This window comes from Pituophis catenifer, unplaced genomic scaffold, assembly GCF_029215685.1.
Source record: "Pituophis catenifer annectens isolate HBS135680 unplaced genomic scaffold, rPitCat1.0.hap2 SCAF_9, whole genome shotgun sequence".
NCBI lineage: Eukaryota > Metazoa > Chordata > Lepidosauria > Squamata > Colubridae > Pituophis > Pituophis catenifer.
Window position 1 is genome coordinate 28,321,155 of NW_027256889.1, and position 14,414 is coordinate 28,335,568.

A 14,414-nucleotide genomic window follows, 5' to 3' on the forward strand; every position below is an offset into this window, starting at 1 on the left:
GCTCCGGCCCCAGCCAGCAACTATTTCCTGTTGCTCTGCAATCTTAATGCAAACCAGACCCCAACTCTGAGCCTCGTCTGTTTCCTTTTGCAGTTGGGAGGAGGTAGACACAGGAGGCGGACACAACCTGGGAGTTTCTGGGCTTCCTGGCTGTCCCAAAGGCCCTGGATCATTCTCCTCCTAACACCCAGGTAAGCAGCATAGGAGTGGGCTCCTTTCCCTTCCCTTCCTTTCTATGTTTTTCCTTCGATATTCTTCTCTTTTCTCCCCCTCCCCTCACTAAAAGAAAAGCAAGAATGTCTTTCTGTGTTTGGCCACTCATGGAATGATCTGATGTCCCTCTCGGCCAGCTTTATAGGAATTCCCAGTTCCAGGATCTCTTAATGCAGGGGTGTCCAAACCGCAGCCCACAGGCCACATGCAGTACTGGACAATAGCAATAGCTCTTAGACTTATATACTGCTTCACAGTGCTTTACTCTCTAAGCGGTTTACAGACTCAGCATACCACCCCCAACAATCTGGGTCCTCATTTTACCAACCTCGGAAGGATGGAAGGCTGAGTCAACCTTGAGCCTGGTGAGATTCGAACTGCCAAATTGCAGGCAGCAGAAGTAGCCTGCAGTATTGCATTCTAACCACTGCACCACCACAGCTCAGCTGGTAACAAGGTCCCACAAGAAAATAAAAATAAAAAATAAAGGAAGTTTGTTATTTATATACATTAACTACATTATGTATTTTAGAGCAGTGTCCCTCAACCTTTTGGGCACCAGGGACCATTTCCGTAGAGAGAGGTTTTTCCGTGGTCCAGAGGGGTCGTGGTTTTGCGTGCTCCCTGCATCCCGATGGGGTTTCACTTGTTTAAGTTTACTTTATTGTCATTGCACCTCATACAACGAAATTAAATGCCATCTTCAGTGTACATCATACATAAGAAAACTATAAAAAAAATAAAACGAAAATGCACATCCTTCACATTCTATACAATTGAATATTGCACTATACAGTAGAATTCAACATAGTTACTGCTCTGGGATAGAAGCTGTTTTTCAGCCTATTTGTCCTTGTTTTTATTGTCCTGTACTGTCTGCCAGATGGCAATAGTTCAAAAAAAGGGTGCCCAGGATGAGATGGATCTTTAAGAATGTTTTCAACTTTCTTAAGACAGCGGGAGCTATAAAGCTCTTCCAAGGAGGGGAGAGGGCAACCAACCAATCATCCTCTGGGCAAAGATGTTAACCCTCTGGAGCGCTGTCCTATCTGCCACTGTGCAATTAGAAAACCATATACAGTTAAGATACTCTCTATGGTGCAGCAATAGAAGGTCACCAGCAATTTTTCATTCAATTGTTGTTTCTTGAAAAGTCTCAGGTAGTATAATCTCTGCTGGGCCCTTTTGACCAGGGCTGCAATGTGAGCGCCCCGGGTCAGGTCCTTTGATGATGTTTGCACGGCCCACTGGCATGCCACAGACCAGTGGTGGTCCCCAAACTGGGGGTTGGGGACCCCTGTTTTAGAGGCAGCCCAAGACAATTCCTCTTCACTCAGTGTGGTCCAGGCAAGCCAAAGGCCGGCCCAATGCATTCCAGTGGCTGCTTGGCAGAGAGCTGGGCCTCTGCTTCCCTTCTGCCCAGGGTCCCAGCTGGGAGGGTAACTTCCTGGCCACCTGTGGCATTAGGCAGGCAAGACTGGGCCATTTTTGGGCCCTTTCAGCAGGGCAGGGAGCTACAGCTACCCCCAAACCAGAGTAAACGTTTCATGTTCCTGTGTCCGAAGGCCTCCAGGGAGGAGAGTGAGGCCGGGGCCTGCCCAAACTTCAGGAAAGCTGCTTTCCCTGCCAGAGGGAGGGTGGGTGGGTGCGTGGGGCGCATCCCCTCTTGTGCCCTCATGAGTGCTGCCCCTTTGAGAGGCCGGGTGCAGCTGAAGGGCCAAGATGCCTGCCTGCCTTCCCATCCCTTCCTTGGAGGGAGTCCTTAACCAGGGCAACTGGATGGAGGAAGCGGCGCTTGTCCTGGGAAGCCAGAGCTGCCCTTTGGCCTAGTCCAGCTTGCCAGCCGCCTTCCTCCGCCCCCGCCGCCGCCCCGCATTTCTGCTGTTTCGGCCACGGCCGGGAGACTCCTGGGAAAAGCCGGCGGATCCGGCTGCCTCTGCCCAGCCGAGGGCGGCTTGCTCAGGGAAGAGGCTGGGGAGAGGGAGGCCAAAGCCGGCCCCCCCAGGCGGCCTCCCCGCTTCTTGGAGTCACGGACGCCTGACGGAAAGCCTCCGGGCCGCTCGGGGATGCGCCCTTGGCGGCAACCTTCCTGAAAGGCTGGGGCGCAGGCTGAAGACGGGGCAGGTCCTGAGGCCGCCTTTCCTGAGTTGAAGCCGCTCGCCGGACGGCGCCCACGGGGCTTCCCCAACTTGGGCGTAAGGGGAAGGGGCGGCCGGGGCGGGCTGGGCTCGCTCTCGGTGGGCAGGACGCCGCTTCCCTGGCCCTCTGGCAACCGCCCCGGAGGCCGTCCCAGCGGAAAGACGGGCAGGCTCCTGTCCGTCCTGCTAATCCCGCTGAAAGGGGCTCTGGGGCGGCGCCGGGAGCGTCCCTTCCCCCGGCCGCCCCGCCTGTCCCGCTCGCTTCCCGCCCCCCGGCTGGCCCCGCGCGCGTCTCCGCCGAAAGGAGCGCCCCTTTCCACTCCCGCCGGGCGGTCGGCCAGCTCGGCTCGGCTCGGCTCCTCAGCCCCGGCCGGATCCTCCCGCGGGCCCTGCCTCCCCTGCCGCGATGGGGAGCCGACGGCCGCAGCCTTGAAGGCAACAGGTAAGCCGCAGCTGCCATTCCTGGCGGCGGCAGCGAAGCTGGACGCGCCTTCGAGGAGCCGCCGCCGCTTCCCCGCCTCGGCTGCCCTGGCGGCGGACGTGGCGAGGAGGGCTTTGTCGACGACCGCCGGATGAGCTTGCTTTCCGGATCAGCCCGGCAGCCTGCGCGAGGCTTCGCCTTCGGGCCGCGGCGGTTCGTGGGTGGCCACAACCTGGCGGGGGAGGCAGGCAGCGGAGGTCAGTCGAGCACGAGGCCGGCGACTCCTGGCCGGCACTCTGCGCGAGTTCAGAGGTTGCCTCGCTCCTTCATGTTGCCGGCCCCGACTCAACTTCCCCGTTGACCCCAACGGAGCCCCTTTAGCCGGAGTCTCTCTGGAGGAAGCGCCTTTCCTCCCTTTCCCCGGACTTGCTGTTCTCCGAGCTAGGGAAGGGGGCAGTTATGGGGCCGCGTCCCCGCAGGCTGCCCGAGGAGCGCCAGGAGGGGGGCGTCACCTGGCGGCTCACCAGCCCCCGCCGCCCCGCCTGCACTGGGCGCTGCCCGGCCGCGGATGTCCCGCCAAGGAGCCGCGGCGGGAGAGGAAGGGCTGGAGGCGTTCCGTGCCGCTCGCTCCCTCCTTCGCCGCGTTGAGGCCAGGCGTGTTTCCTGGCAGGGGGCGGCGGGGGGGGGGGTCGCCATGTTCTCCTGAGCACTTCTAAGAGTTGTAGCGTCTCCAGCTTCGCTCCCGAGGGTTTCGCCCGCCCGCCTGCCTGCTGCTCCTGCCCCGGCTGGCCAGCAGCCCGTCCTAGCCGAGGCCCAGTAGTCTCGCGGCGCAGGAGAAGCCGCGCTCTGTTGGGCGGGAGGCTGTGGCGCTGCTGGGGCTCCCCCGGGCCCTGGAAAGAAGCAGCCCGGGACCCCTTTAAAGCGGCTTACTCAACAACCTCCTGTGCCTCTTCTGGAGGGGCTTTGTCATCGGCGCCCATTGCAGCTCTCCAGATGGTGAGGAAGCAAATTCCTGTGTAGATGGAAGGCAGCCAAAACTGACCCATCCACCCCAAAGAATCGAAAGTGCCAACGCATATTTGGCCATATGCAGGGCATTTGTTCTCTAGATGTTAAATTTAATAGATGAACAGAGTTGGAAGGGACCTTGTAGGTCATCTAGTCCAACCCCACCCCAAGCAGGAGACCCTACACCATTTCTGACCAATGGCTGCCCAGTCTTTTCTTGAAAGTCTCAAGTGATGAAGCTCCCACAACTTCCGAAGGCAACTTCTGTTCCATGGGTTGATTGTTCTCACTGCCAGACGTTGTGCCCAGGTCACACCCCGTGGGTGTTCGTGAGAGGAAGCCCCCCCCCCCATGCATCTTCTCTGCCCACTTACCTGCGGGCAGCCTCTGGCAAGGAGAGGCGGGGGAGCTGGGTGCTTCCCTGAGTCAACTGGTTTCTCCCCAAAAGGAAGCTGCCTCTCTTTGGTCCCAGGGCAGGGAAGTCCTCTGACCTTTGCCATCTGAACAATGCCGCATAATGAAGTCCCCTCGCAAGAACTGCCCAGCTGGTTCCAAAGCAGTGAAGAAGTCAAGGGTAGCACATGGAGTTGCCACAGGCAGTTGTCCTTCCTAGAGTTCGGAGGACCCTTGAGTCCAGTGCCAGCTCTCCATAGGAGCCCCAACTCAAGCTTCCCAAAGAGATGGCTGCCTGGCTCCATCATCACTACACAGCCAGAAAAGGGAAGCTCATTCTTTTCACCCTCAAACTGCACTCCCTATTAAGAACCACTTCAGTTGACATGGGGCTTCCTGTTCTGTAGCTTAATTTTATTATTTTTCTTGTGCCCTTTGAAAAATTGAGGACAACCTTTATGCTTCTGTGTTACATCATTTTCAAATACTTATATGCTATCTCTTCTCCCTTAAACCTTCCTAGTTCCTTCAGGTTTATTTTCTCATAGAATGTAACTTTCCAGTTTCTTGATAATCTGATTCCCAATTATCTTAATTGTTCTTTGAATTTGTCTGAATCCTTTTTAAAGTGTAATGTCTACAATTGGACATAATACTGGATCTCTCCCTTATCCTGGCTATAATATACAAGATTAGATATTAGATACAATACCTAATATACAAGATTGTGTAATTTAGAAAGTGTATTAAATTTGATAGCCATATTTGCCCCTTTTTGCAGCTAAATCACACAATTCAGCCTTATTCAGTTTGTAATAAACTATTTCTCCAATTTTTTCCCAAGTATTGTTCCTAAGCCAAGTATCTCTGTTCAACACTTTTGCATTTGATAACTGTTACCTAATAATGTCTTGTCTCTGTTAAATATATTGTTATTTTTCAGTTTGACAAAGGAAGCTTTTACTGTGGGTTTTTTTTGGGTGGGGGTTGCTTTTGAGTCTGTTGATTACTTGGACTAATCTCTGCAGTTCTCTTGACAAAAGTTTTTCAGGAGTGGTTTGCCTTTGCTTCTTCATCCCAGGACTGAGAGAGAGTGACTGGCCCAGGGTCGCCCAGCTGACTCCATGGCTAATGTTGGAACTCTGGTTTCTAGCCTGATGCTTAACCACTGTACCACCTGGCTCTCCTTACTGTGTTAGCAGAGAGCATTTGGCCATCTTCAATGAGCAGATGCTACAACAATTCCCTTCTATTGGATTGTTCTCTATGGATGCCTTTGATGTAGAACAGTGTTTCTCAACCTTGGTAGCTTGAAGATGGGTGGACTTCAACCCCCCCCCAGCGCTGCTGGCTGGGGGATTCTGGGAGTTGAAGTCCACCCATCTTCAAGCTCCCAAGGTTGAGAAACACTGGTGTAGAAGATGCTCTTTCTTGGCTCACATCTTCACGAAGCTTCTCGTGCCACCAACGCTCTGCTCTATTTATTCCCCCTGGCTGGAGTAGTTTGCAATTGTGTTTTTAATACTGTATGGCCTTTTTAGGAACTTTTCTACTCATTTTCCCATCACCTTCTTCTTTCTGCTTATAATTGCTTTGAGTTCATTAAAACTGGAAGTCCAAAGTATAGGAGGTTTGACTACGCTCAGCTAGTTTTCTGTAAGAATGAGTATTCCTGCTGTTTTCTACCAGCTCCTAACTCTTCCCCATTGGTTAATATCAGTTGAAGGGCAGCTGATCTCCCACCCTTTGAGGGATGGAGTTGTCAGGGAATTAAGACAGGAATTTTCTGGAAGGATTAAGTTGCAGAGTTTGCCTTCCGTTGTTATTCCTTCCTGCTTTGACAGATCTACAATTAACTTTTGAATGGTATCATTCACATGTTTTGGGTTTTTTTTGACACGAGGTAATATATCTGGGGCATACTTTAATTTTAACTAATTTCACCACTATGTTTGACTGAGGCATTCCTTAGATTTCTGGAGATAAGAATATTTATAATATAAAGTGCAAACTCCCCCCCCCATTTTATTGTTTCTGTTCCCTTTTGACCGAGTTATGCTGCTTACTTGCTATATTCTAATCATTGGAATCATCCTGCCAAATTTGTTACACCTATCAAATATTTTTTTCTTCCTGGAATGAAAATTCCCTATCCTCTCAGCATTACTGTGGAGATTACTGCCATAACCCTTGTTACTCAATCATATTCCTCATCATTGTTTTCCGCTGAGTGTCCTAAGAGTTCAGTTACTGTCTTTCTCCTGCAGTGCACACACATCCTTATACGAAGGTCTTCTATGTTTACATCTCCAGCCCTGACAGAGGTAGTTTGAACCCCCCTGATAACTTGTAGCATAGATCCACAGATCATCTGGGGTATAGTCCATCTTAATGAGAAGAGAAAAGAAGCTGGAAAGGACTTTGGAGGTCTTCTAGTCCGACACCCTGCTCAAGCAGGAGAACATTTCAACTTACACCTGTACACCTGTACTTATACAAGTCCATCCTCCCCAAACTGAACTTGTAGCATTTTCTCTTTCTTGTCCTCTTCTCTGGAGTGGAAGGATGGAGAAAATGTTTTGAACCAGGTCCCAAAGCCCATGATGCAGTTGTCACTGCAGCAACATTTGTTCCCACCAAGGAACAGGTAGGGGGCATACCTCTCAGTGGAAGTGAGAAATCTTGGAAGTTGTTCTGTAAGTGTCCTTGACATGTAGCCAAGAGACCCGGCCTGGGTGGCAGCAGGATGATGTTGTTCGTCCATTGTTTTTGAAGAGGACCTTGACATCTAGTGGGTTGTGAGCTGTCCACACTGTGTCCGCAGATGGCTGGTAAGGCCTATATGGACACAATGTTCTGCCACATGTGCAGGCAGCAGGAACAGAAGCCTCAACACCCAGTCAGTTGTTCTTCCTCTGAGATGGAGCCATTCCTGGACATTGATGGGAAGCCCTAGGAGGCATGGGATATACGGTAGAAGAAAAGAGAAAGCCTCCGCTTTTGGCCATGGTCATCAAGTCCTGGGCCAGACCCACAAAAGAGCGACTGGGCCAGCTTTGAGGATGGGAGGTGCCATTTCAGCTCTCTCTTCAGCCAGGAAGCTCCAAGAGGCTTCCTTCCTCCCTTGCCTGCTCCGTTCTGCATTTCAGAAAACATTTTAAGGGCCAAAGGGAGCTAAAGCAGAGGGCAAGGGAAAAAATCCACTTCCTGTCCGATTTGGCTGCTGGCTTCGATTTACTCCTGGCCTGCCTGAAGAGGGCAGTTGGGCTGGGCGACTGTCACAGGATTTGGCAGCCTCTGCCAGGACTCCCATGACGCCTCTGCAGGGCGGGGGCGGGGGGAAGTCAAGCTGTTCTTGCTGGTTAAAAGGGCCCTGTTTTGCTGCCAGCCTGGCTTCAAAGCTCCTTTTATTTTACTTGCTTCCTTCTGAGTGCTACGGAAAAAGTGGTTGTGTGTCTCTTATTGGTCTGGTTTCTTGAAAGCAGGCAGGCAGCCTTTCCTAGTCAGAGACTGCACTGTAGTTGGGATCCAGCCCATCCTGCCTGCCCCCACATTTCCACCTCTGAGACGGGCAGATGTGAAAGAACCACTGTGACATCACCTGAGTGTAGTGAAAAAAGCATTCGGCTTCTGTTCCGGCACCAGAGCAGGGGTGGATTTCAGCTCCCAGAATTCCTGAGCCAGCCTGGTTGTAGAGGGGCCATCGTTGTCCACCCTGCAAAGGATGCCTTCAGCCTTGCAAGAAGCCTAATATCCCTATTCTGTCCCTTCTGTGACACAAAAGCAAATACTGTACTCTACCAAAAAAATGTCACCTTTGCTGAATGCCTGATTTGACACTGCCTTGCAAATATGTGGCAGAGGGTCCCTGGGGGCTCTCCTAGGCTGCCCAGCTAACCCACCTGTAAGCATCTCAGCATTCAGAAGTCAGCTGATATGTATCCCATGACCAGCAGGTAAAACATTAACTCCAGATCTTAAGTACCTGTAAAACATTGCACTCCACTCACCTACTTTTAGCCATGGAGACTCCTGGGTGACTTTGAGTCACTCACCCTTCCTCACCCCAGCCTACCTCACAGCTCATGCATTTGGGGATCAAATGAAAGACAATCCGCCTCTAAGCTCCCTTGAGCAATGGAAGGAAATGTAAGGAGCAGATTGTTTTAATTTTTAATTAATTAATAGTCAAGACAAACCAGCTAGCCAGGTGAAGGGCTTTGCAAGGTCCAGCATGATGCAAACCTTCCTCACTGCCAAAACTCCATCCTCCCCTCTCCAGGTACCATAAAGGCATCCACCATGGAAGCGGACGGTGAAGGGGAAATGGAACTCCTGAGTAGCAGCATTGCAGCCTATGCACACATCCGAGGTAGGTGGGCAAATGGGGCTTGGTTGAAAGGTGTGTCTGCCACCACACCAGATAATGTCTGAGAGCGCTTGATGGGTGCACAACGTGCTTTGTCTGGCTTGGCAGGATCTCTTGGAAGGGACTGAGCCCAATTATCTGGGAACCGGATAATTCAGGAGCCGGTTGATGCTGAAGAATTACAGGGTCCTTGTGGCTATAAGCTCACCTATATAGACTCAGGCCCCTCCTGGTTGATCAAGGATCCCAGGAGTGGTATGTATTTGGGTTGTGTGGTGGTTAAATGCCTCTTTGCAAGAGGATATGGTACCACCTGTCTTGAAGGATGCGATGATGAATCCCTTCTCAAAAGGGTATCCTTCGTCCCCAACAGTATGAGGTAACTTCTATCAGCCTCCAAACTTCCCTTTATAGGGAAGATCATTGAACTCAACACTCAGCTACAAAGCCCTGGATGAAATTGATTATTTGGACCATGTTCAATCTGGATTCAGACCTGGATACAAAACAAACTTGTGACTCTTGTAGATGACTTTCAGGGGACTAAGATGAGACTGGTGCAACTATTCTGGCCCTCCTGGACCTTTCAGCAACTTTTGGTGCCATCAACTACGGTATCTTCCTGGACTAGCATTGGGGGGGTTGGGGTGGGAGGCACAGTTTTGCAGTGATTCTCCTCTTTCCTTCCTAGCCAGGTCTAGGGCCAGACCCTTGTAACGTGGGATGCCTCGGGGCTTGAGTCTTTTCTGAGCTTTCCTCTTTAAATCTAAACCGCTGGGGAGGTCATCCAATGGCATGGGCTTATACATCCACCTCTCTCCAGGCAGGTGATGCTGTGCAGTGCTAACCGAATACCTGGAGGCAATAAAGGTCTAGATGGGGAGAAATTGGTTTCTGCTCAATCAGTTGAAGTGCCTTTCACCCCTCCCCCAGCCCGGGTGATATGTCATCTTTGACTCTGGATGGGTTCTATTCCCCTGGACTGAATCACGTCTCCTGCTCCAGAAGCAGGTGGCAGCTGTGCCTAAGTGGGCTTTGCACAGATTGGCCTTGGTCACCCTCTGCTTGGATTACTGCAGTTTGTACTGTTTTTCAAGAGACCTTGGAAAATTTCACTTCTTCGTCAATTTATGGGCCATAGCTGCTTCAAGTGCAAAGATTATAGGGCCTGTTGCTTTGCTTTTCTGGTTTTTAAAATGAACTTACCTCTTGTTGTTTTAAGCATTGGTGGTTTTGAGGCTTTTTTTCTTATTGTTCTCTTTGAAGTCCTTCCAGGAGGGAGAAATGGTGGAGATAGTCAGGTTCAATCCCTTTAGTCTAGCTAGCCTGTCCATATCATTTTCTGGGTAAATTGCCATTCCCTCCTTGCAGCCTGCTTGAAGAGCAGCATAGAAAGAATAGAAGACATTCCCCCAAGGAGCAGATGTGCAACTAGAGATCAGAGCAGCTTCCTGTGCCCCAGAATGTTGATTCCTGTAGACCACAAGCTGGGAAGGATCTGCCCAGTGAGCCTCCACCCTCTCCGTCTCCTCCCCCCGTCCCAGGCCGCCATTTCTGACCTGCTCCTCTTTGTCTTGCCTAGAGAACCTGGAGAGTGTGGGCCTCTACTTTGTGCTGGGTGTCTGCTTTGGTCTGGTGCTGACACTCTGCCTGCTGGTCATTCATATCTCATGGCACCCTCAAGCCATTCCCCCCAAGCGCCGAAAGAGCCTGCAGGACTTGAGTGAGGGTGAGGAAGAGGAGGAGGAGGAAGAAGAAGAGGAAGAAGACACAACCGACCACACCCTTTCTCTCCCCCCCTTAGCCATGACAGAGCTGCCCCTGGTATCCCCCAGCACCCCAGATGGAACCCTCACAATCAATGTCTTTGCTTCGGCTGAGGAACTGGAGCGTGCCCAGCGTCTGGAGGAGCGCGAGAGGATCCTCAGAGAAATTTGGCGTAATGGGCAACCGGACATTCTGGGGACTGGGACCGGGACTGGGACCGGGACCATCGGGAGAGTCCACTACTATTGACCAACCTCTTCAGTTCATGCCTAAACTGAGTAGGCAACTGTCCTGCACTCCTTGAGGCACTGCGACAGTCACGGACCTTGAACTAAGAGGGATAATAGCGGATGGGAGAGGAGAGGTCTTCCCCAGAGTCAGAGTGACTCTGACTGGGAGCACCACACATAGGCAGTGGGAGCTTCCAGGATCAGTTGGGCAGAACTATGTCAGGGATACTAAGAGGATCACTCCCAGGTACCTGCTTCTCTGACCCTGTGGGGTGGGGAGGAAGGGAGTCTATCAGAAGTGGTATTCAACAGGTTCTGACCAGTTCTGGAGAACCGGTACAGGAAATTTTGAGTAGTTCGGAGAACTGGTAAATACCACCTCTGACTGGCGCTGCCCCCATCTATTCTCTGCCTCCCGAGTCCCAGCTGATCGGGAGGAAATGGGGATTTTGCAGTAACCTTCCCCTGGAGTGGGGTGGGAATGGAGATTTTACAGTATCCTTCCCCTACCACGCCCACCAAGCCACGCCCACAGAACCAGTAGTAAACAAATTTGAAACCCACCACTGGAGTCTATCATGGTTCTGGGAAGTTCTTATGGCAATCCCTGATGGATCTGGAAGGGAGAAGGCTTGAGGAACTTTGGGCCCACTTGGTGGAAGGATACAAGACCTTCGGGGGTTGAAGCCTCCAACCGCTGAAGAAGCTGGGTTCAGTATGAGCAGCCCAGCCCAATCTTAGCTGAGCTGCTTGCCCAGTGCTGGCACTGTGCCCAGGGATGTGCTCTCCACCCCCTCTCTCCCTCCAGCTGGTGGGCAGGGTCTCCTCTCAACTTGCCAAGCCATAGGAAATCCCACCACCACTACCAAACAATTCCTTATCTGAAGTACTGTATTTTATCTCAGGCTACCCTCCTACAACATGGTGACTCCTGGAATTTTCTCTGCGGTGGAATTTCTTGTTTTCTAAAAAGGGGTTCAGCAGAGGGACAGGCAGAGACGGGCTGCAGGGGTTCCGGTGCCCAGGCATTTTGTTCTGTTAGTTCCTCACTGCCTACAGGGGTTAACTCAGTGTTTCTCAACCTTGGTAGCTTGAAGTCTACCCATCTTCAAGCTACCAAGGTTGAGAAACACTGGGTTAACTGATTGGTAGCAAATATTCCATTTAGTGTGTAAAACTTTGCCTTATCTTTTATAAAACAGAATTATTCCAGTGCAGTAGTACTTGTGGTGCTCAGCGTTCAATCCCTTAGGCTGGTTGTGGGTGTCATTCTTCAAAAGTCCCCAGTGCCGGGGGTGTGGGGGGAGAACGAGCCACCAGTTTTGTATTGCTTGGAAAGAATTACATAGATTCCTTTCAAGGGTCCTTTTATAGTACAACTTCATTTGGATCACGTGCCAGTCCAGCCACCTTCCCCTGCCCTCCTTCCGTGGAGGACACTGATATTTTCCTGAGAAGTTTTGGTTCTTCACGTCCCAGACTCTCAAGGAGGGGGGGAATGCATGGACCACCCCTTACAGAGCCCTCTTGGTTTGTGAGAAGCGAGCTGTTCCCACACTTGGTTTCCCCCTCATAACCTTCCAGAGATTCCCTGGTCTTCACCTTGGGGGGGAGGGCAGATGCTGACCCTCCTTCCCTGCTTTTCCAGCAGGGAGTAGATGGCTTTGTCCTATAGCGAGAGGGGATTGTGATTAAACCAGGCGTACACACACACACACACACACAGAGAGATGCAGTTCATGCAAACAAATAGCTGTAAAAAAAAGTTAATTTTGGAATTCAGGAAATCAGTTCATTTTGTCATCCGAGACAAAGCAGATCCTGGACTCTGGTTGCTGAGGGGGTGGGAGGGGGTGTCATTGCTCCCGGGATGAAGGAACTCCTCCACGCACTCCCTTTCCTCCTGGCTGCCTCCCCCCTCCCTCTCCCCAGAGAGGAGTGGTAAAAATAGCCTTTCCGCTCAGTTCTGTTGTAATTTGAACCAGATGTTTGCCAGATGTTTTCCTGCAAAGCGGTTTCCTGCAAAAACAGTTCAGGAGGCTGTTTGGAGTGCTAGAGAAGGGGAAGGAGAAACAGCAGCCCTTCTCAGTTTGGCAGGGAAGAAACAGAAGTCTTTTCCTCTGAGGGGGGGCAGGAAGGTAGCCCACTCCTTCCCCACCTATAAAGCTTCAGTTTTGCCATCTGTATTATACGCTTAATGTGCAGCCAACTCTGATTTGTTTCACTTCAAGGAAACAAACTGCTTGTCTCCGTCTGTGGAGAAGCCCTTGGAACCTCCCCCACACCCACCCACCCACGCATTCTTTTCCAGGTGCCTTTGGTGCAAAGCGTTCCTTCGGTTGCTTGGATTTAACCAACCTAGGATTGTGACTGGGCGATTCCCACAAAATGATAAAATGATGGTGTGTGAGAGATGAAGGCTTAAATGGGGCATTGGTTGTCTTGGTTGAGCTGGGATTTGAAAGAAGGCCACAAGGCCCATAATCAGAAAATACAAGACTTGCGAGAGGATTTGGAGATCATTCCAGCACTGAAGTCTCCCTGACAATGTCCATCCAGCTTCATGTTTCCTAGCCAAATGCAGGACTTTCCATCTGTCTCTGTTAAAATCGATCTTGAAGATTGTGGTCTGATGTTCTTATAAAAGTTGATGCTGCCCCTCTGGTCATCTGCAGATTTGATTACCGGATTGTCTTAAGTCCTCCCCCACGTCCTCTTCCTTTTCTCTGGAGGATGCCTTCCCCATGGAGACATCCCAGCTCTTCTTTAAGCTTATCAAAACACTCCTGTTGCACCAGAAGTTGGACGTGAACTTCTGGCACAGCAAAAAGTTGACATCGTTTCTTATACAGGTAGTCTTCAACTTACGACCACAATCAAGAAATTCGTTAAATGATTTTTGGCCCATTTTACAACTTTTCTTGCCACATTTGTTAAGGGACTCACTGCAGTTGTTAAGTTAGTCACCCGGTTGTTAAGTGAATCTGGCTTTCCCATTGATTTTTCTTATCAGAAAGTTGCAAAAGGTCACAAAAGGGAATCATCACATGACCCCGGGACATGCAACCGTCATAAATATGAATCACTTGTCAAGCATCTGAATGTAAATCATATGATGCTGCAAAGTGTGAAAAATGGTTACTTTTTCCACTGCTGTTGTAACTTCAAAAAGTCACTAAATCAGTGTTTCTCAACCTTGGTAGCTTGATTCTGGGAGTTGAAGTCCACCCATCTTCAAGCTTCCAAGGTTGAGAAACACTGCACTAAATGAACTGCTGATAAATCGAGAAGTACCTGTATTAAACTCTTGCAGTCCAATTCCAAGCAGTTAATTCCCCCACCCCAACAGAAATTTGTGTTCCTCCTTTAATGTTGTTCTTTCGCATAGGAGCCAGAGGACTATGAGTGGCTAGTTTAATTAGTAGCCTAATTCATGCAGCTAGTCCTTCTGAACCATAAACTCTGGATTACAAAGAACCCATGATGCTGTGCCCAAAGCAAAGCACACTGCATTCATTACATCTTAGCAGGGCTCTCCACCTACTGGCACGGTCCGAAGGCCTTCCTGCCAATGCTCCAGATGGACAAAATCTTGGTGTCTCATTTGAGAGGTGGAGGACTAAAAGGGAACATTTTTTGCCCAGGGGAATTCTTGCCTACTTTCCCAATTTCGACCAATGCTAACCACTCACTCTGCATGTTTTGCAAGTTGTCCCCCCACATTCTTTGGAACCCCAAGGGAGAGAATTGCGGGCAGCCAGCCTGTTTCAGCTCATGAGCAGAACAGAAAGAAGCATCTCTGGTACTGGGCATGACGTGGCAATCTGCATGTTGCATGGAGGACAGGTAGCCAACTATTTTAAGAAACCATGATG

The 14,414-nt window shown here is 50.7% G+C and overlaps 1 protein-coding gene across 2 annotated transcripts; it reads left to right on the forward strand.

Annotated features, from left to right (window-relative positions):
- Positions 1–2,731: 2,731 nt before the first annotated feature.
- EVA1B (eva-1 homolog B) lies at positions 2,732–11,703 on the forward strand. Of its 2 annotated transcripts, none has more exons than XM_070949664.1 (3): positions 2,732–2,793; positions 8,456–8,545; positions 10,125–11,703. In XM_070949664.1, exons 2-3 carry the CDS (start codon positions 8,476–8,478, stop codon positions 10,556–10,558), a joined length of 504 nt encoding a protein of 167 aa, XP_070805765.1. In that variant the 5' UTR covers positions 2,732–2,793; positions 8,456–8,475; the 3' UTR covers positions 10,559–11,703. The 2 variants fall into 2 exon arrangements, with proteins under 2 accessions (XP_070805765.1, XP_070805766.1); XM_070949665.1 differs by lacking the exon at positions 2,732–2,793 and adding an exon at positions 3,021–3,029.
- Positions 11,704–14,414: the final 2,711 nt, after the last annotated feature.

Coding starts and splice junctions, on each gene's coding strand:
- EVA1B (XM_070949664.1), top strand. CDS start 8,476: ATGGAAGCGGACGGTGAAGGGGAAATGGAACTCCTGAGTAGCAGCATT. Junction 8,546..10,124: donor AGCCTATGCACACATCCGAG/GTAGGTGGGCAA, acceptor TGTCTTGCCTAG/AGAACCTGGAGAGTGTGGGC.